The following is a 23063-nucleotide window of genomic DNA, read 5'->3' on the forward strand; positions in this document are numbered from 1 at the left end:
AATTTGAAGAAGATTGCTTGAAAAATGGAGGAGATAGATTTTTAGTAAATTTTAAAATTTCGATGAAAATTGACCCCGAAAAATTTGCGGTCCATACGTTTATTTCGGAAAATTTTTACAAAAAATTAAATATCTCAAAAGTTAAATGACGTTTTTGAATTATATAAAAACTGGCTTGTAGTTTGTACTTAAAGCTTTCATATAAAAGCCAAAGTTAATTTTTGTAAAAAAAATGTTGGACCCACCCCCTATGGCCTTAATTGAATTAAAGACCAATATAATTCAATTTGTTCTTTCCTAAAATTCACATTTTATGCAGTAATTAAAGTACAAACTCAGGCCGCAGATTACTGATTTCATCCTAACTATCTGTTAGTTAAAACAACAAACGAGTATTTTAGAACGAGATTTATAAAAGATTTTTTTTATTTTTCTATAAAACTATTGTAAAACACATTTATTCACAAAGTAATTTTAATTTTATTTTATAAAACCACACGACAGAACACAAATGTTTCTATCTGATTTAAAAAAGGCTTAAGCAAGTCTAAATATTAAACTAAAAAGTATCTAAAATGTTATTTCCTAGTTTTAAAAAGGCACCTAAGATAGTAGTTATAATAGCTAGAGTTATCTTAATGCTTATGTAGTACATCAGACTACAACATATTTACACGGCTACAATCAACGTATTTTAAGGGCTTCGCGTTTCTTCTTTTTTCTCTTTTTGTCCTTATGAACGTTAGTTAGATCTTGAAAAATGCTGACTTCATCTTTTTCTTCTTTTATCGACTTTACATGTTCTAATGCGGATTTGTTGTACCCAATCCGATCCTGTATAATATTAAATGATTACTGTTTGAAGAAAAACTTATTTGATCGGTATAAACCAGAGCGACATCACCCCTTTTTGGGTGATTTCAGAAGTCGGTGTTAATAAATAGTTAGGGGCGAAAAAAAGGAGGCTTTGAAACTTTAAGTAATAGAATATTAATAAAATTAACCTACACTAGATATTCTTGGGCTTGTAATAAAAGTTTTAAAAAAGTCTGAGATATAATTGACCGGAAATTTATAACTTAATTTAGATATTATTGGGTTTGTAATGGATAAAAGGGGGTTATTTTATAATTCTCTGCCAAAGAGCGATTATCAAAAGGTGTTTAGAAAACCCTGTAACAGACTGTTATTATTATTGGATATTCGTTTTTATTAAGCTTTTGTATAATCATAATAAATAGCCTTAATTAAATTAAAATATCTATAAATATAGAATTTCAGTTATTTTAAACTTTTAAATCCTTTATTTATAAGATTATTTTACTACACCATTCAGTTTACTAACAGTTTAAAAACTAAAACGGTTTAAAAATAGGATGCATTGAAATATTGAGTTTTTAAATTGTGCATTTTAATTTTGAAAATATAGTATTATAAACACATAAATAATAAAACTACGCACTGAAATTAACGATCCTTGACTTTAATTGACTTTAGCTGAGTTTAGCAATGTATTAAAGTCAAGGAAAATCAATAAAATAACTATGTAAGTGTAGAGTGAAGCAGTTAATAAAAGAAGTATTAATAGTCTAAACGACTCTTAATTATAAATCAATTGCTTTCGGTAGTAAATAGATTTACTGATGAAGTTGAAAAAACATTATAAACGTTAAATATGAGGCATACGAATATGATATTTTAAAGCAACATACGCGGATATTTTCAATGATTTTACGGTTTGATTGTAACTTTTGCAACTCTTTGTTCAGAAGACTTTTACTTGAAACTATCTGACGATGATGAATTCTGAAAAGGTTTGAAGGTTACTACTTTAAACAACTAAAACTAATACAATAACACAAAACATACCTTAACAAAAGGTAAGCACATTTCCAAACGAGCTCGACATAAACCTCTTCTTCTAAAAACTGGTTGATTAATCCTAACAAATCTTGAAGGTAGGAAAATGGTATAATCAGAAAACTTTGCTCTAATTCACTGTTGAAGTTTTTATTGATGTTAATTACTATTAATTAAAGGTTTTTAAAAAAAAAAAATTCTGAAGTAAAACATAATTAAACTACAAAAATTATGTTCGGAATTAAATCTCACCTTGATCTGATCTTTTTTATGCATTCAAGAACCCATTCAGCAGCCTGTTATAATTTTTTTTTAATACTTTAATATTTATTATTTCAAAATACCAAGGTTAATTTATACCCAGACAAAATCAACTTAAAACATGACACGAAGGCTTTTTAGACTTCTAATCAAACTTTTAGACTTGAAATAATTTTACTTTAAAAGTGTCCTTAATAAAAAAAAATACAACTTATTTGAAAATTTCCATATTGTTCTGATAAATTAAAACATTCTTCTTGTTTGAATGATATTAAAATAACATAATACTCAAATTAAATTTTTTAATTTTCTACAACTAAGTATTATAAGCAAAGGTTTTTTTTTCATGAATGTTTACAATTTAATCTTGCTAATATCTAAAATTTTCTCATGTGAGAAAAGAACTGTAATTTAGTGCAATCAGCTTTTATTAGCTAGCTGTAAATATAATTAAATCACTAAAATTTTTATACAAATCTTGACATACAAAATCCTCAAAAATCTAAAAAATTTGACAGCAAAAATATATTATTGTATACTTAAAAAATGTGTTAGTAAATATACAAAATAAGTTTATTTTTTTCAATTAAGAGTTTAAAATTCAATTAGGTTTTTTTGTAATGTTAAAACACATTGTTACTTACTGTAATTTTTTGAATCAAAAGAATTTGTTCGCTTGACTTGTACTTTGGCTGTAAAAAAATATGCAGATTTTAGTTATACTAAAAAAAAGTACTAAATGATAAATAAATAATTAGAACAATGAAAGTAAAAAATTTATTGTTTTCTACAGATTATTTATTTAAACTCAAATCTTATTTGAGTAAAGCTGTGCAGATTTTAAACCTAGGTCTATATATCAATACACTAAAGCTAAGCATATCAAAGTATTAAAAAAACGAAATCTTGTATAATTTTAAATAAGATTGTTCATTATAAGTTGTTTAATTAAAAACTATAGTACACTTTAAAAAAAACAGCAAAATCTAATACTTCACACTATTTCAAAAGTGAAAACAGAATACTTACATTTTAGGTACTGTACAATATTTAATTTCGTCACTTTTGAGCAAAATTAGTTAAATCTTAAAATAAAAGTTTATTTTTGCTATAAAAAGAAAGTTAAAGTTGCAAAATACCTTAGGTTTGACGTCTTTAAAAGATGCATAGAACTCTTTTTCAGCTTTTTTATCCTTGCGGTACAACTGCATATAAGGAATGTTTTACTTATTAACGATAATATAATCTTGTTGTTATATTTGAATATCTTTAAATTAAACTTAAGTTAACTTTATTATAAGCTTTCTTTACTAATCAAGAAAAATTTTGTAAAAATAATTCACTTCTTCTCTTAAAAAGATTTTTTAAGTAAAAGATGCTTAAAATACAAAACAAAGTTGTGTTGAAAAAAATATTATCATACAAAAAAAATAGCTTTAGACATAAATAGTAAATACTGATACTGCATACACTTTTTCAATCATTTTGTGACTTTCTTTAATTAAAAATAGATACATATAAAGTACGTTAATCTATGATAACATTAATAAAACACATTGAGTTTTTTCAAATACACAAAATAAGTATATTATTCTGATAACAACTTTAAGATAAATTGTTAACCTATTACTTCATATAAATAACTATTTATTTTGACTGAGTGTTAAAAATATTTTTTAAACACATTAAACAGTTTCTTTTTAAAAACTTATTTTTTCAATTATAAAAAGTTTAGATAGAATAAATTAAGTGCATATGGAGGGTCAACCTTTTTTCTACCACTTAATCTTATTTTTAAAGCTTTATCTTAGCTAATAGAAACTTTTTACCGCTTAAACTATTTTTTTTTAATTCGAGATATATAGGTGAGTTCAATAGGTTATTTATAGAAGGCGTAAACTAAAAAGGCAAAAATGTACTTTTTCTATCAAAATTTATCTTATTTTTAATATTTTATTTAAATTTATTCAGATTTTCACAGTAAGTCTATTACTAATATATAAACATTTTGAAATCAGGAAGCTTTTTTATTTCTCAATTAACAGTTACTGAAAAAATCCAAAAATTTTTGAGGTTATTTCTAAAGTATTAATTTTTTAAAATATTTAAAATTCCAACAACTAAAATGTTTTAAATTCCAAAATCTAAATGTTTTTAAGGAATGTTTTCTAAAAATTCGAGGTTGATTGCTCTAAAAGAGAAGAAGATAGACTTTTAGTGCAATTTTAATTTTCTGATAAAATTTACGATAAAAAATGCGGTCCATACGTTTGTATCGGAAACATTCACAAAAATGATTATATCTCGAAAGTTAATACTTTTTTTTTATTTTTTATAAAAACTCACTTAAAGTCTACTTTAAACTTTTATATAAAACCCAGTATTCTTTTTTGAATCTTATAACCCACCCCTATGCCCTAAAACACCTACTTTAACACTTTAATATTTATCTAATTTAATCTATCGCACTATTTCTAAATACATGACTATAGCAAATGGTCAAACAAACATCTACAGCATCCATGACACCTTCGGCTCCTCCTATACTTGTCGGCGTTTTTTTCGACGCTAATTGCTCATCAACATCAAATTCTCCAGGTACCTGTGGTAATTTATATTCTTAAAATATTCAAATATTGACACTAATCATTTATATTAGATAAGAAATATATTACATAATTTTCGAAAGAAAGTAATTTGATTTGTTTTACTTACTATTTTTTCCTTGAACTATACTTTTGATTTAGCAGTATATATGAAGAAAGGTGTAAATAATTGATTATGTAAACGCCTAAAAACAAATAATAAAATAATCATTCATTAATTACATTTCCATAGCAAGCAATTTTCTTATGCATTGGAAACTTCTAATCGATACATATTTAAAAAGCTTTTTAAGCAATACCAAGTCAAATTTATCTTTTCCAATCAAAAATCTATTTGACTATAACAGGGGTCGAACAAACTGCAGCCCGCGGGCCAAATGCGGCCCTTTAAGTCAAAATCTGCGGCCCGCGAGCTCCTTTTCAGCAAAAAATGTACATTTTAAAAACAATAAAAATTATTTTGTTGTGATAAAAACCTACATTTAGGCTCTTAATTCAATAAAAACTCTTTACTAATGGTCTAATATTATTTAATTTGTTATAGTTTTGATCTTAAATAGTATTTTTATACTTATTACTAGAATTTATTTAAGATAAATGCGGCCCTCAAAGGTATTTTACTAAACAGTGCGGCCCGCGAGCAAATTTTTCTAAGAAAATTGGCCCGCAAGTCACATAAGGTTTCCGACCCCTGGACTATAATATACTATCTAACCAACAATTTAGTTTTGTCCTTATAAGCTCGTCAAAAATTTAACTGTTAACATGCTTACATTCATGGATAGTTCCTTATCTCAAAAACGAATACATTACATTAGTTTACACTGATTTTAAAAAAGCTTTCGATTCAGTATCACACAAAAGGTTATTGAAAATTTTAAGTCAGTATGGACTTCATGAATCCTTAGTGAGTTGGTTCAATAATTTTTTAATTGGGAGATCACAAAGAGAAGTTATTAATGATACGCTGTCAGACCATTTAACGATATACAGTGGAGTACCACAAGATGGTGTAATTGGTCCCTTTATTTTCAATTTACATTAACGATATTAATTTAACTATTGATATTAAAAGTGAGATGAGTTTACTTGCAGATGATGCAAAATTTTAGTAAGTCAAATATTTCTTTACAATATACTCTAAGTTATAGATAATATCTACAAATGGCTAAAAACAAGAAAACTTGATATAAATCCTAAAAAATGTAAAATTCTAACCATTAAGAAAAACAAACCGTGCCCGTTTGACCCATTAATAAACAACACTAAGATACCAGCTGTTTAAGTTTTTTAAGGATTTAGGAACATATATCTCTGCAAACTTAAAATTAAATAAACATGTAAATTATTTATATAAAGTTGCACGAATTTTATTATATCAAGTATTAAAAAGTTTTAAAACCAATTTAGCTACTGTTCTGACAAAACTATTTAAAATACACGTTCGTCTTAAGCTTAAATACACTACCCAAATTTGGTCACCCTTTTAAAATAAGACATCAATAAAATTGAGTCTTACAAAGGAGTTTTAACCCTTTGTATATGTAATCGTTGTAACATATCTAATACTTTATATAATGATAGATTGGTTAAACTTAGATTGAAATCACTAGTTGATAGAAGATGGGAATTTGATTTATTTACTCTTTATAAAATTATTAATGGCAAATATAAGGTTTTTTTCAGTCAATTTATTAGGTTTTCCAATAACAAATATCAGTTAAGAAGATATTATAGACAAATAAAATGTATACATAATTTTAACAACAGTCAGTAGCAAGGTTCATTTTTTTATAGAGCAATGACAATGTGGAACAAGTTACCACAGGATGTGGTATCGTGAGAGAGGGTGGAACATTTATTGAGAGGGTGGAACGCTTAAAAATAAAAATATTTAATTTAAATACTATAAACATTAATAAAATTCAACAAATTTCTAATAAAAACAAAAAATAAAAATAAATTTACAAAATTTATCTCATCTAAATTCTCTACTAATTCTTTCATTTTGCTATATATAATATTAATTATTTTTATTTCCCTTCGCCTCTACCCTAACAATCTTTTTTTTTTTATTAATTTTGTATAAATGTTTCAAGTCTTATAAACAATGCTTCTGGAAGATCATCTATTTGATGGTACTTTCTTATGAATCTGCATTTACTATTTCTTTTTTGTATGTACTAAGTTATCGCCTTTTATATTAAACAAATAAGTTTAAACTTATTAAATCGGTTCTCTAAAATTTATCTTTAAAATTAATATCTATGTTAGATAGTTGAATATAAATTTATTTTATTTATATTTTTCTTCTTGTGTGTCCTGTTTAAGTAGCTCAGGTTTTGATGCCTGAGTCGAACATTGCACAATAAACAATAATAAAAGTTTGAAGTAATGATCAATCAGATTTATAGCTTTATTATAGCAGTACTTGATAAGAATAAAAAACTAATTCAACTGTCACAACTTTTTTCATACAATTTTTTATGACAACTTACTTCAAAGCGATGTTTTTTGCAGAGAATTATAAATTAAATTACCTACGTTTATTTAAATTTATCATTTTAATTAACAAATTATTTTTAAAGAGTATATAATTGAAACTAACAATATTTTTGTAATTATCAGCGAACTCTTTGTCGGCTTGTAAGTCGCGTTCGTGCATCTCTTCTTCCTCAGGTATGATCGTTTCTGATGATTTCTCATACAGCCTCATTGCAAGTGGGTTTGTAGTTGAAGCAAGCATAAACTCTCCATCATTAGATGGAATTGTATAATTAACACAAATGTCTCGATCTTTGGCAACCTGATGTCATAAAAAATAATATTTTTCAAATCAAGTTCAAGTTTTTGCTTTGGTTCTACATTGTACATACATATATACTTCAAAACTACTTCCTAAATATAACAAGACTTTATTAAGTTATTGTATACTCAGCAGTATACATTTTTGATGCAAAAAACACATTATTAAAAAATAATGCTTAAAAAAATCAGACTAATTTTTAAATACGAATTACTTTAAAAAGTAAATTTATTAACTTACAAAAGAATATTAACTTTTTGTCTAACTTAAAATAGTATATTACAATTTGGTTCATATAGTTAGACGTCTAAGAGTTAAGTTTAATAAACAAAAAACAACAAACTTTTTTATAAATCACTCAACTTAAAGAAGCTTCAAAAAAATATTCAACTTATAACTTTATTATTTGATACACTTAATAGAATTAGTTGCAAATTTAAACAATACTACTTATTTATTACACTAACGCATGTTTTTTGTGTGTTGACAATTTAACACACTTCAACGGAGCTATTAAAGTTCGAGAAACACAGAAACAAGTTTTAGTGTAATAAAAAATGACAAATGATTAAATTTGTTATTATTATATATTCCAGTGAAATTGTTTCTCCAGGATCTTTATTAGCAAACGCTTTAATTTATATTTTTGATAGTTAAAATTAGTTGCTCAACTAGAGGTTTGAAAACAAAAAAATAGTATAGAACGAAATGATAAGGTTAGAGCAGTAATTATCAAAGTAAGGGAGCAATTATAGGCGACATCTCGCATAAAGTCGCATCTTAAAAAAATTATATATTTTTGACCCTCATAGTTATTTACAATTCAAAATAAAACATTTTAACCTTCAAGCATTGAACCTTGATAAACTTGTCTGCATCCCATAGCTTTATATCTCCGTCTCTAGCACAGCTCCAATACATGTGTGTTAGAGGCACGAACTGAACATGCGTGATTTGATTGTCATGAGCAATGATTTTCCTTGAATTTGTACAAAAGTTTAAATTGTTTAGGGCAATTATTTATTACTATTTTTTTTAGTGATAGCAACAAGACTTAATGCAGATCTTTTGACTATATTTTGAAATATTTAAAGTTAAACTTCTAATCAAAACTTTTCTTAAATATTTGAAAAGCTTTTATAACTTCTTATAGTAATTAATATTAATTAATATAAGGAAAAACATTAATTTAAGAAAGTTATGAGTTTTTTGGTAATTCAAAAAGCATAAAACTGTAGGTTCGTAAGGGCGTCGCATGGGGTAGAACATTAGACCAGATGATCCAATTAGAAAATTAAAATTTTATCATAATATTATAAAACTGCTAAAATTATTATTTTTAAATAAACTTTTGTTTAATAATAATTTTTTTGTAGTTGCAGTATTCATATCTTACTAAATTAGTTTTGAAATTTCAAGTTTAGAGGATGTTTAATGTTTGTAAATGTTCCGCATGCCCTAACTAAAATACCAAGCGGTTTGTACTACAACGTAGGTATTAGAAAAAAATAGATCTACAAAAGTAAACTCAAACGTTTTAAATTTTCAAATGTGACTTGAAGTCTTTACACACAAATTCTATACAAAAGTTTACTAAATTTCTCAGAAGTTGTTGAAACAAATAAAATAACACTGTCAAACAAACTTATCTAAAGTGCAATACAAGTTAAGCTTTTTTAATATTAATTGTTGATAAAAATAGTATAAACTTATGCAGTAAAATGTATCAGCTGAGAATACTAAATTTCCAAGTTACTTTAAGATTAGTTTAATATTTTACTTGTATATTTACCTAACTAAATTTCCAAACTCCGTGTGGAATATGTAACAATTTCGATCTCTACAGCCTGCAACTAGTAAATGACCATCATAGGAAGTATCAATCTTGTCACAAACAAGACTCATTCCATATAATTTTTTGTATTCCTGTAAATGAAAAATAATAATTATTATCGTAAACTATTGTGTTCTTTTTTTTTCGAAATTATTTACAAAAACAAAACATTTCATAATCAAGAGTAAAATAATCATCATTATACTTATTCGACCTTTTTAGTATTAAGTAAAAGAGTTATAAAACTGACTTTATTTATCATTAGCATTCTTCAAAGTAAGTTTTAGCTTTTGTATTTATTGAAAAATTAACTTCATCGTCAAAAACTTAATTTAAGAAAGTATAATGCATTAGTATTATTACTTAAGTATACTTAAAAGATTTGCTAATTAAACTCAAAATCCTACTTTAAAGCTATCAGCAAAAACAATTTTTATGTTCAAATCATCTAGAGAAACAGCGTAAAAGTGTCTATTTTTACTCTGATCGTCTTCATTCATAAATGTGAAAGCTTTAAGATCCAAAATTCTTCCATCAAATAGATGTTCAGTTTTTTTTTTTAGTTTCAGCAGCTGCGCACTAAAAAAAATCTAACATTATAAAATATTTTTTGAATAATTATTTAGTATTTAAATTAAGATAACTCACAAGTTGTGTAGCAATTGTTTTATAAAATATCATATTTTTGGATTTAAATAATTGTTAAAAAATTGATTCATAATAATCCACACATGTAAAAAATCAAGCGGGAGATAATTTATTCATATAAATTTTCCGTTTGCAAGTTGGCTTAGCTTGTTTAGTTACGTGTTTTTAAAGTCTTAACATCAAACGAAGACTGTCTGAAAAGTTTCTAAATTCAAGTTTAAAATATAAACTCTTTAAGTGAACTAATACTTTTTAAGTATTTAATAAAATTTGATACATTGCTTACTATTGAGAAGTAATTGAATATAATATTTAGAAGTTGACGCTGACTTCAATACATTGAGCTCAAATAAAATCAGTCTTAATTAATATGAAACTAATGAAAAAGTAACAAAAAGAGATAACATTGTGATACATTAATTAAAAAACAGTTTTGAGGTCAAAACTTACCATAATTTTAAGTTTTTTAATAAAATTTTTAAGCTACTCACAATTACATTTAAAAAATATGTTTTTCTTTTATTTTTTTGTTATGAAACCCGTTGTTTTAGTTAATTTATTATGTACCCAGTGATTTGTACTTTGTATGATTTTCTTTTGTCTAAATTAATCCATCACTTCTTACTTCAAAAAACAATCAAAGGACTTTTTGTACTTTTAATACTTTTTAAAAATTAATCATAAACAAAAATATAATATAATAAAAATTAATATATATAAAATATAATAAAAATTCGTGACCAATAACTGAGGAGCATTGATTAAGCTAATAGATTTAATGAATTTTTTAAACAATCACTTAAGCTTAATATAAGTTAGTATTAAAACTTATTTCAATATATTCTAATTGACAATTGTAATATATTTTAAAACCTTATATATTTTGAAGTTTATAAAAAATCTATTATTAATCAACAGACTTACAAAACTCAAAATTAAAAACTTTAAATCTCAAAACTGAAAAGCAGCAATTTTAGATTTTTTATTAAACAAATAACAAAATATGTTTATAGTTGTTTAGCACAAGGGAATAAATTTAACATTTTAATTTTAGTTCATACTTTTAAAAAACAAATACTTTATTGAAAATTATTCATATAAAATATTTAAACATTGAAAATGTCAAGAAGCTATAACTTTTTTTAAACAAAAAATATTTTGTAAGAAAAACTGTGATGATATAATTTCAAAAACAAATCGAAAAAAAATTCGAACCATACCAACTTGTTTTTCCCATCGATGAACAGCTCTAAATCATACACAACCAATCGTTTGTCCAAGCCAACGCTAGCCACTTCTCCATATCTTTTTAAAAGTGTTATTCCGGTAACCTGATCTTCATGCGCTTGTTCTATTGTTTGTACAAGCTGCCCTGTTAGCAAACAGTAAATCATCAAACTTCCTTTTTGGGTGCCGATAATAACATAATTGTTGCCAGGCGCAAATAAACAACAGGTTGGCTGTTCACAATCAAATGTTTTTGTACACTGCTTCGATGATCTATAAACAAAATTAATAATTAGGCCTCAGATTTACAAGAATAAGTTTTTATTTTATAACTTAGATTCTTTTTTATCAAATCACTAAACTGTACAGTGGTCTTAAAGACGGGGGCTAAAAACAAACCTGTTCCATACTTTTACGTCTTGAGCACTTGTTGTTATAAACTGCTTATCATCTGAAGAAAAACACGCGCTTTTGCTTTCACTTCTGTGTCCATGCTTCTGAATGACTACTTCTTTCAGTGACGAGTTGTCCTTACCTTCTACATCTATCACGTGTGAATGAATGAGATTTTTTCGAGAAACACAAGTTATTGTCACTACATTTTTCTTTGATAGAACTGTCATAAACCTGTTTTGTAATTACAGTCTTATTTTGTTAGCGAAAAACATAGAATAGATAAAGTTCGATTTCAAGTATATAAATATTATCCGTACATTTGTCAAAACATTTTCCAAAATATAAATAAGTTTTTAAGTGTTTGTTAGTGTAGAAAATAACTCAATTTTTTAGACTGAACTTTTCAACAAAACTTTAGACTTTTTTCAGTATGTAATTGAAGCAATATATAACCCACTATCAATACATTTTTATAAAAGTTAAGGTTTTGTTTAATTTATGATGTTGATTTGCATGAAAATTTAAAAGACAAATTTAAAAAAAAAGTTTAATAAAAATCTAAATAATAAATGTAATTTTACAACTACAAAAGTATTTTTATTTAGAACTTATCAATACTTTTAATCTATATAACCTTAAACAATCTTTATAAGTTCCAAAACTTAAACATTTAGAAAAATAACGGATACAATTCCTAAAACTATATAATTAATAGACAACTTAGAAAGAATGTTATGTTTATTATACCTAGTCTAAATTTTCTAATTTTGCTCTTCTGTTTTACAATATCTAGGATATTTTTGAGTCAAACAAATATTTTTTTTTTAATTCAAAAATATATTTACATGTGTTTAAGTACTCTCCTTTGTATGTTTTAGATCAGGGTTTCCCAAACTGGGCCAAGTGGCCCCCTTGGGAGCCATTACAAAAATTTAGGGAGCTATGAGCAGCAAAGGGGCCACAGGGGGCCATGAGGTTATAAATTAAAACTTACACTAGATATTCTGGAGTTGATGATGAACAACAAAAAATTAAAAAAATGTTTCTAGGCAGTTTTAATGTAGTTTTTTGAGAAATCTTGTTGGAGGAAGCCATAGCTTTTTTTATTTTTTTTAACGGGGGCCTTTTGTCGGACCCCCCCCTATGGCCTTAACTATGCTTTAAGATTTTAGATTAATATTTTTTAGTTCAACATGCTTGAATTAAGCGTAACTACCTTCAGTAGAAAAGTTAGAGACAATACATTTACTAAATTTATAAGTCATTGAAAACTAAGCTAAAGCCTTATTTTTTACAAAAATTAATATTGACCCTAATAAAAAAACTAAAGTATATACCATAAAGTACTTTTTTAGAATAAAAAAATCAATAAATACATCATAGCCACTTTTGTAAAAGTTTTCTGAGACAAACGCAAAGTTAAAACTTTTCATGGCCAATTTTATTAGATTTTTGAAAATTTAATACAAAACTTTTTCCTAATACGTTTTTAAAGCAGTATTCCAAATTCTAGCTAATGATGCATACAATATTAAATGCAACTTCTATGAAACTTTTTTTTTTATTTTAACCAAACTATCAAAAATAATTTTGTAGTCAGAATTATAAAAAACTTTTCCTACGAGTAGTTTATAATTCTATACAGATTATACTGTAAAAATTTTACCACTACTCAAAACTTTAGGAGAAAAAATCTAATGCCAAAAACGTTCATTGTCTTTTTAGTTTGTGCCTTCTTTAGGAACCTATTAAAATCTCTAAATTTTAAATTACTTATATTTCAAATGTTACTTAGAAATTTATTAAACAAAATAGAGAGTAAAAAATGAAATAAAAGTTTTGTTTTTTCGGAAAAAAACAATCTTAATTTATAAAAAACTATTAAAAATATGACAAAAGCAATAAACAAAACATACGCGATGCTGTTTTTCGAATTGAAAATTGTTTTGTAAGTTATTTTTTCTTTCAACTCCAGTTCTACTTCATCTACGTCAACATCTGTTAAAAATACAAACATTTATTTGTGTTAAATAACAATATCTAACTATTACTTCAAAAAGTTCCAAAAATAGTAAAAATACTATAAGTTTGAGTTTATACACAAGCAAATTGGAAAAAAATATTTATTTATGAACATATTTATGATTAAACCTAAATGTAAGAAGCTTACTTAAAAATTTAACCTGTAACTAATAACTTGTTTTTAAGTTTTATAAAGTAAATACAAAATGTTTAAGTTAAATACTTTTAAATTAAATTTTGTCTACATTCAAAAAAAAATTTTTTAGGTAAAACTACGATTAATAATAATTGTGCTAACTAATTATTCTAATCTATTGCCGGTCTCAGTGAGAAAGAAGGTCTAACCTTTTCAAATAATTTATAAAATGGTAAACAGTATTTGATAAGGTCAGACCTTTTCTATCACTGAAACCAGTAATAAAATAAAATAGTTAATTAGCACATTTAGTATTATTTAAGTAAACTCATTACAGAAAATAAACATGTTTATTGTTTACTCCGTAATTGAGCAACTTTTTATATTCAACACAAGTACATATACAGATAAAACTATGTAAGCAATATAAAAATAGTAAATGGATGTTAATTAATTATCTTTTAACTTTTTATTTCTACACCATTAAACCCTAAAATAATAGCTTAGTAATTAAAAAATACAAAAAAAAATTCAATAATATAAAAAAATATTTGCTAACTTTTATCTGCTTTTATATTGCATACTTCAGCCTTTCTTTTTTTTGCTAGTTTTTTGTTCTTCTTCTTAAGTTTTTCAATAATTTCTTCTTCATTTAATATGGAGTAAAACTCTACTTTTCGGGACCCCTGTTAAATTTTCAAGAAACAACTTTTAATCGTATGTCAAAGTATTGTAAACTTTAAAACAATAATAAAATTTAATAATAGTAAATAATTTCTTTTAAACCATACATTTTAACTAGATGTGAAATAAAACTTTTTTCAAGTTATTGAATGTACTAATCCAATATAAAACTTACATGGACGACCATGTACTTTTGATCTTTAGTGATATACATTCCATGTACGCGTTTTTTCGACGCTCTTTCTTCTAAGGTTTGCTTATATGTCAACTTTACAATTCTATCTTTAATGTTGTCATCGTTTTCTTCATCTTAAATTAACATATTTAATTTTAGTAATGAAAATTAATAAATAATATATAAAACATTTGTACCTATTTATGGTTATTTTTACTAATATACGAAATATCAAAAAATAAAATGTGTATACAAACAATAAGTAAATATGAAATATAATTTATCATTTCATTAATTTAGAAACTTAAAAATAATTTTACCTGTTATTTACAGCATACTTAAAGTAAAACCATCTGAAAGAGCTAACAAGGATGATTTTAAAATGATTAACAAGAACTGTTTAAGATAAAATGTAAAAAAACAGCTTTTTTTTGTAATGGATATTATTTTTAAACGTTCTTCATTTTTTAGTCTCTACAAATTACTCATAACAATTTAAACCATCTAACTAACTAGATAATTCTTGTTCTGTTGAAGTGTTTTCTTCCTAAATAGTAAATATATTACAAAAACTTTTTACTTTAACATTATTTTTACTTGACAAAAAGTGATCGGATTTTGATAAATCACATAATTTAATGTTTATTACCTCGTAAACAAGCAAATAATTTGAATATATATATTTATTATTTAAATACGTTACAACTTTTTATAAATTAAAAGGCTTTATCCACAGTAATTTAAAGATTTATTTTGGTTAATATTAAATTATTTAAATGAACTCACAGTCGTAACGTACTGCATATCATAAACTCGCAGTTGCGTATCATCACTTCCAGTTATCAAAGTATTTTCATCATCATTTACCACAAATTGCCAAACCTTTATAAAAAAAAATCAAAAAAGTTGTTTTTGTATTTATACGTATTGAACTGTACAATGATTTTTAAAACTACTTTATTACATTCTTTTAAAAAAATTAAGTTTGAGGTGGTTTTGAACATTTTTATAAGTATTTTAAGGAAAATATCATATTAATACTTTTAATTTTATTATTATAATAGACACAAAACTTGGAAATTTTTCTTTGTGATGATAATAAGTAATAATTTAAAAAATGAAAGTTTTTGTTTTCTTTTTTTTTTTATGAGTCTACGTAAACTTGTCATAGTATTATGACATAAGGTTTTCTTTGTGATGATAATAATTAATAATTTTAAAAATGAAAGTTTTTGTTTTCTTTTTTTTATGAGTCAAGGCGTTTACTTTAACAATACGCTAGCTATTCTAATTAAGATACATTATGTCAAAATTTCAATATTAATTGAGTAGTACTTCTTTATCTGTTTCAGGCGTGATGTTTCCCACCATTACAAAACTGAATGGCATGACAATCAACTGCTTATGTACCTCTAAATTAGTTTAGGACTAACGATTTTAATATTAATAGAGCAGATACATAAACTTAAATAAAAACTAATCTTTTAAATTTTATTATACATAACTAACACATATTTAGTAATAAAGTAGTTTTTAGGAGTATTAAACAAAGTTTATTTTCAAGTTTTACTAAAACAGACTCACAGGTTTTTGAAAATGAGATATTGTTTTTCCACAATACAATACATCTAGATTCCAAAATTTGATTTTACCGTCCTTAGAACTGAAAAAATATCATTAAATATATCAAACATATAAAAACTATTTTACAAACTTACCTTGAGATTAAGACATTCTTCTTTTTAGAAAAATAGAATTTGGTTACTATGTCATTGTGACCTTTATTAGTACCATCAGTATCTTTTCCAAAACGAGCGAGACCTTTATTGTCAACTAAATCAACAACTGCTATTTCTCCACTCTAAAAGCCATACAAAACATTATTTTACGAAAAAAAATTGTCTTCTTTCAGTTTAGGTGCAAAGAATTAAAGAATTTAATTTTAATACTGCCACTGAAGCTAATTTTGAAATAACATATCGTCGATTTTTATCTTGTACACTTCAGTGAAAAACTACTGTTAGTTTTATTTTAGTACCAAATAATGGTACTTCTTACCACAAATTTTAAAGGTAAAATCGTAAAAAAAAATATTTATCCAATAAAGTTTATGTAAAATATCAAAAAGTATTTTAAAAACAAAACATTGAGTTACAAAAAACATTAAAAAATAACAAGAGTTTAGAAAAGTAACAAAGCCCTACGTAGGACAGTTGATTATCAAATATAAAAAGAAGCTGAAATGATTAAAAAATAAACATGATGATTATTTTTTAGTAAGAAGTCGGATGATCAAAAAATACACTGTTTTAGATAGTTGTCTAAAAACAGAAAAAATGTCTATTAACTTTTTACATTTTGGGGCTTGTCTAAATATTCTACATCTAAAATAATAAAACTTTTTATTTATCACCGATTAAGCAATTACATTTTACAAAAATAAAATATAACTTAATGCATTAATAACTAAAAACATTTAGACTACTAATCTAACAACATGTACAACATACATAATGTCCTGTAGCAAGGCGCATCCCTTTGCTATCAAAAGCAACAGTTGATACTCCTGAATTGCTTGAAAAAAAAATTGCTTCTTCGTCTTGAGCCAAATCAAATACTTGAGTGTATCCATCAGTGTAACCAACTGCAACTTTCGTTCCGTCTTCACTGGAATCCAAGCAGGTTACTTCGCACTGCTGATCTCTTGTCAATACTTGTACCTTGATTTTGTTACATATAAAATTTGCTTTTCTTGAGAAATAACTATAGTAGATTTTTTATAAAATACCTACTTATATAATATAAGAAAATACAAATCTAATTATGAAAAATTACTATAAATCTACTAAGTAATTCTGCAAATTTAATTTGTTTATTATAAGAAACTGATTTTACATACATTTTAAAACAAGTCATACTTTTAAAGTTGAAGAAATTTGTATTAAAAGTCTAATTAGGAATACTAAACTTAATTTAGTATTTTTCTCTTAATTAAATTAATGATTTTAGATAGTTTTTTACATAAATATAAGCTACCATTTCGATAGGCTTCAATAGAAAGGATAAAAAGGTAAAAACAAAGTATTCCACTAAAAGTCTACATACTCCTAAAGTTGTTGAACAACAAGGTTTAAAACTTTTTTGTGAATCTTAAATAAAACTTGAACGAATTGTAGGAACTTTTTTCTATTTTTGATTACTTGTTTTGAATAAATATTTAAGAAAAAATTTGTTTGTAATTCTGGTCATTAACATTTTTTAAACTATTTTTTCAAAAGTTCCCTTCTTTCAAGTTGTTAGTAATATTGAAAAATACTTCTTGAAAATTAAAGTAAATTACTTTAAATTAATATAAAATAGAGTCATTGTAAATTTTACACAACTCTGAGAAAATTGGCTATGATAACTTTTATTTCCATATGGTTCGGAAACTTTTCAGAAAACTGATTATATATCAAAAACTAATGGAAACTTTTTTTCTAGAAAAAGTATTTTTTAGTATATACTTTAAGCTTCTTTATAAAAGATTTTAATTTTTGTAAATTAGTATTTTGGACCACCTATGGCCTAAAAGAGTGCAAGAAAATCTGTATTTATAAGTAATTCTGATTATCTTTAAAATTAAAGGCATATTCAGTATTTTTAATTTATCAACTAAAAAAACAATTTACTCTATCTAAAGTTTATCAGAATTTTTCTTAAAATTAATGCTTACTGAATAAAAGTACTTAAATATTTCAAGGTTCAACTCAGTTATATTTCAATCAAATACTTAACTTAAATTTAATTAATTAATAACAGTATACTTGTTAATTTTTATTTAATACTGGTTGTATAACAAAAATTTCTTCATTAAAGTTTAAAATTGCTTTTTGTTTTTAAATTTATCATTCTAAAAAATAATTGATTGATTAATAAAAAAGTTTTACTTCATTTACTAAAAACAGCTACAGTTAAAAACTTGTTAGTTTACTTGTAGTTAAAAATATATTTGAATCATTAATACCTTTTCCTTTTTTACTGTATCATAAATTAAAACATTTTCACAGCCACCAACGGCTACATAACGATCTTTTTCATTATATAAATTCACATAAACTGGATTGCACCGACCGCTACAAACTTGAGCGAATTGTGACCCACTTGTAGTATACTTCAGGTATTGGTTTGTTAATCCCATCAAATTATTAAGTTAAAACCTAAAATTAGTTAAGTATAATACAGAAACATGATTTTAAAAACTTTTGTTACATAAGGCAAGTTGAGGTGAAAAAATTGTTAACTACAAACTTAAACACTTGATTACAAAACATAACAGTAATATCTTTCAACACTACAATAAAACAAAATATAACTCTTTTTTCAGTTCAAAGTAAATGGTGTATATACAGTTTGTATAAAATATAGATAATTTAAAAAACACAAAGAAGACAGAATTATATTAAAATAACTCTTTAAAACTTTCTTAAAAATCGTTAAGTGCAAAAACTATATAAAGAATGCTCATTAATATTATTTTTTAATTAACATTTAATGGATAACTGTTTCTTTTTTGAGAATTTAACAACGATCATACTGCTAGCTTATACAACATTAATTAACTTTAATGGTATTGTAAGTAAAAAGCTAATATATCAAATATTAAATCTTAAACAAAAAAGTAAAACAAATAAAGTTAAAAAAGTCTTTTTTTAAAATATACATAATTATTACACAACATATTTATTTATACTAATTTATACTATTTAGAACATATTTTAGACTATTATTATTATTTGCTTTGTTAAAAAAAGTTTTAATATAAAAATATATAATCTGGTTTCTTTTAAGCATTTAAAATAATTAAAGACATTAAAACAATTTGATTTTTTAGGGAAAGTGTAATAGACTTATATTCAAACTTTTTTATTTGTAATTAAAATCATTTAAACTACATAAGAATATTAAACTAGTACTATTATAGACAAAAATTACACACATTTAAAACATCTAAATCTCAATTGTTGTAGGCTGGTTAAAGTAAAAGTAAATATATTTTGAGTTAAATTTTTTTAACTTAACTATGTGTTAACACCTCAAAAATTTGACTTCTAAAAAGTTAAAGAATTTAAACGTGTAAATAAAATAAAAATTGATTATTATGTTTAGTGATTTTTATTACTTATGATAATATAAAATTTTACTTTGTTCATTACTCAATTAGTATGCATTTTTTTACAAAGAGCCTATGTCTTGAAAAAGTTTTAGTTTAGTTGGAAAATCATCTAAATAAAGTAATGGATCTGCACGAAAGCTCACACTTTTAAGAGGTAGCATTCCGTAAGCTTTAACAAAGTAATTCATACACTGAGACCTTTCAACCATATGACCAACATCCAATGAAATACCAGTACCTTCATTACAATTTGAACATTTAAACTTCTTTCTTGGTGTAACTTTAATAGGAGACTTACCAGTATAATTTGAAGCTATAAAATTCATAGCAATATCTTCACAATTCATGTGGTTATCAACCCAACTTTTTATATCACCTGGCATCTTATAAGTGTACAAATGATTAAAATAGTTATGATAAAAGGATGCACCAGTTAAGACAATTGAAATATTGTTTTTCCACTCTGATTCATACTTCAAACTTTCCTTATCTGAATACATGTGCAAGCGAGGAGGAAAGCCAACAATTCTATCAGGAAATTCTTTCCAAACTTGGTATCCAAACTCTATTTCATCTATAGTTAACATAACAATGTCATCATCTATTGACATAACTGCTTCTGTTTTGATTTCTCTGTATGGAAAGAATCTATTGCTTAATTTATTAGAAGGGGCAGAGATAACTTTCCATTCAGTATCCATATGTGGCCAATCACTTAATGGAGGAAAAGACATATGTTGATTGTTCCAAACTATTAAAATGAAAACTAAGTTTGGAGCTTTATCAATTTTAGTCATAAGTTCAAACATACTTTCTATTCTATTATAAGCAAGTATAACAGCAGTAAAACCTTCACTATCTTTACTTATGTGAGGTGGTGTCAAAGCAAATGTAGAACTTACTAAACCCCAAGATTTATCACTATTCCACTCATGGTAATCTTTAGCCCTTTGTGGAAATATTCGTTGGTTTAATATTTCTAAAGTAGTGAGTACAATGGAAGACATGGTACTGAAGTATTTTTTATAGTAAAATTGAACTTGACGTTGCTTTAACTTTATTTCAACTGGAGGTATTTCTCTTAATATATCCATAACTTTTTCGAGATTTTCTTCTCGTATAGATACAGATGCCCTTGTCCAGTCAAGAACTTCACTAAAAGGCAAAACATAAGTATCACAAACAAATACTGGAATACAACCAGTTTTCATAACATCTGAAAGCATAGTTTGTCCTAGTCTAGATGTTGGAAGAACTAAACAAAAAGTAGCATCATATAACATTTCAGGGTATACCATTTCTTCCATTCCATAACAGCGCTTTTTTTGAGCAGACTCATCTTCATTAACTGTTCGACATTTTTGTACAAACAAAAAATCTTCATTGTGCTCTGAAGCTAGTTTTTTAAGTTGTGTTTTGAACTCAAAATGTAAGTTTACCTGAGAGGATACTAGAAAGTATTTTCTTTGAATTGCTGGAACCATGTAAAGATTAGGGGTACTGTAAGCTAATGAACTATACATTGGGATACTGATATCAAAATTGTTTCTGTAAGACCAATAAGAAAAACTACTTCCAGCTAGTAAAGCTTTGCCTCTTGCAACTTGTAATGATGTACTGTAGTCAGGATATGTTCCAGGTAACATATTAAAAAGTAAGTTATTCTTACCATGATTCCAGTAACTAAAATGGGACAGAAGTTTTCCAATTAAAACAGTTTTTAAATAGTTTTGGTTTAATAAGTCTATTGGAGGTACAAAAATACAGGCTTGTTGTGGATCATCAGTATAAAATTTACTTTTAGCAATAGTTGAGTACAATTCAAAAAACTCCCGTGATAAATCTGGTGACAAATATTCTTTATTTGTTGATTCTACAAACTGAAATAAGGGATATAGATATACACTTATCTGATAAGGCTTTCCTTTGACCTTGCCACATTTATAAATGTCAAAACAGTTATACATTTTACAGTTTAAATCTGTTTTGTCTGGCTGTTTTTGCAGTGAAACTTCTTGATTTATCAGGTTATTAGCTCGGGTTATGTGTAATTTGTTTAGAATTTCATCTTCTTTCAAGTTTAAATTCATGGCATATATCAAAAGAAAAATTAAGAAAGCACAAACAATAAACATGGCAAAAATAAACGGTTTGTTAAAATTAATAGATTTCATTTTTTAATTGTAGTCTGTTAAAAATTATAATCATAAATAAAATATTTAAATAATAAAAATTTCTCAATATTCATTATATAGTAATGGTTTTGGTTCTATAAGTAATTTCACATATAAATTTTATTATAGGTTATACTAAACTTTGTTAACTACTTAATTTGTTAACTTTTTGAAAAAAATCAAATACTAATTGCAGGGTTGCCATAGATCAAGCTAACTGATAATATAACTGCTCTGGAAATATTTAAAAGTTTATTTTAAGAGTGTTTGTCACTTGTTTTTATCTTTTAAAATAACTCTAACTATATCAAGACTGATACACTCTTTTTATGATACTCCCCTTTCACTAATAAATATACTCACTTCTTAGTAAAAAAATTGTTGAATGCCTCAATTGATAAGTATATTACTGGTAAGATAGTTAATAATATTTACTTGAAACAAAAAGATACTAAAACTTCTGAGAAATTCAGAAAACTTTCAATCATATATACGTGATATATCTAGGGTTGTCAACTAATTTTGACAAATTTTTGAAAATTTCTTCCAGGTTTTTTTAATTACACAATGTAGGGTTTATTCAGTTTGAAATTAAGTTTTAAAAAACAGTATAAAATAGTCTAACAACATTGAAAAGACTTAGCCTGATTTGGCATGACAGGTATGAACCCTGATTTTAACTTAATAAACTATAATAACTTAAATTTTGATTTTCTAAATTGCTTGTGTTATAATCATAAATTTTAATTACAGCACTAATTATATACTACTTTAAGCTTTCAAACAAGAATTTAGTTATTTCATGTAAATTGATCCTTTAAAATTACAATATAAAATTCAAGAAAAAATTGGTTAAACTATAACTGAAGCATTAACTTGCCTGACTTTATGATAAAGGCCAAAATCAGTGTAGAAGTTTGAATATAATAAAACTCAAACTAGCCTTTTTGCAAGTCTGAGTTATTTAAATAGCTTAAGGACATAGTTTTTTAGTCCTCCTACGTTTTTTGAGATATCTTCCTCAAATTTTCAGGAAGTGTTCCTTGCAATATTTAGAAAATTATGTCAGAACAAAATTT

General features: G+C 25.1%; 2 protein-coding genes across 2 annotated transcripts; both read right to left on the reverse strand.

Annotated features, from left to right (window-relative positions):
- Positions 1-467: 467 nt before the first annotated feature.
- On the reverse strand, positions 468-18849 carry LOC145850008 (WD repeat-containing protein 3-like). Its single transcript, XM_082955143.1, has 22 exons — positions 18662-18849; positions 17166-17375; positions 16374-16516; positions 16240-16318; positions 15442-15537; positions 15169-15202; positions 14656-14789; positions 14356-14482; positions 13555-13636; positions 11642-11869; positions 11240-11515; positions 9775-9946; positions 9326-9459; positions 8377-8512; positions 7336-7533; positions 4631-4723; positions 3261-3326; positions 2766-2813; positions 2113-2156; positions 1870-1998; positions 1713-1806; positions 468-834 (listed from the first exon to the last, which is right to left on the reverse strand). Exons 1-22 carry the CDS (start codon positions 18833-18835, stop codon positions 685-687), a joined length of 2847 nt encoding a protein of 948 aa, XP_082811269.1. The 5' UTR covers positions 18836-18849; the 3' UTR covers positions 468-684.
- Positions 18850-19395: 546 nt separating this feature from the next.
- Positions 19396-21991, reverse strand: LOC145849644 (exostosin-2-like). The gene has a single exon (XM_082954645.1). The coding sequence runs from the start codon at positions 21982-21984 to the stop codon at positions 19870-19872; it is 2115 nt and encodes a 704-aa protein (XP_082810771.1). The 5' UTR covers positions 21985-21991; the 3' UTR covers positions 19396-19869.
- Between the last annotated feature and the right edge of the window lie 1072 nt (positions 21992-23063).

Source organism: Thalia democratica, chromosome 2 (genome assembly GCF_965202585.1).
Source record: "Thalia democratica chromosome 2, ktThaDemo2.hap1.1, whole genome shotgun sequence".
In the NCBI taxonomy this organism is placed as follows: domain Eukaryota; kingdom Metazoa; phylum Chordata; class Thaliacea; order Salpida; family Salpidae; genus Thalia; species Thalia democratica.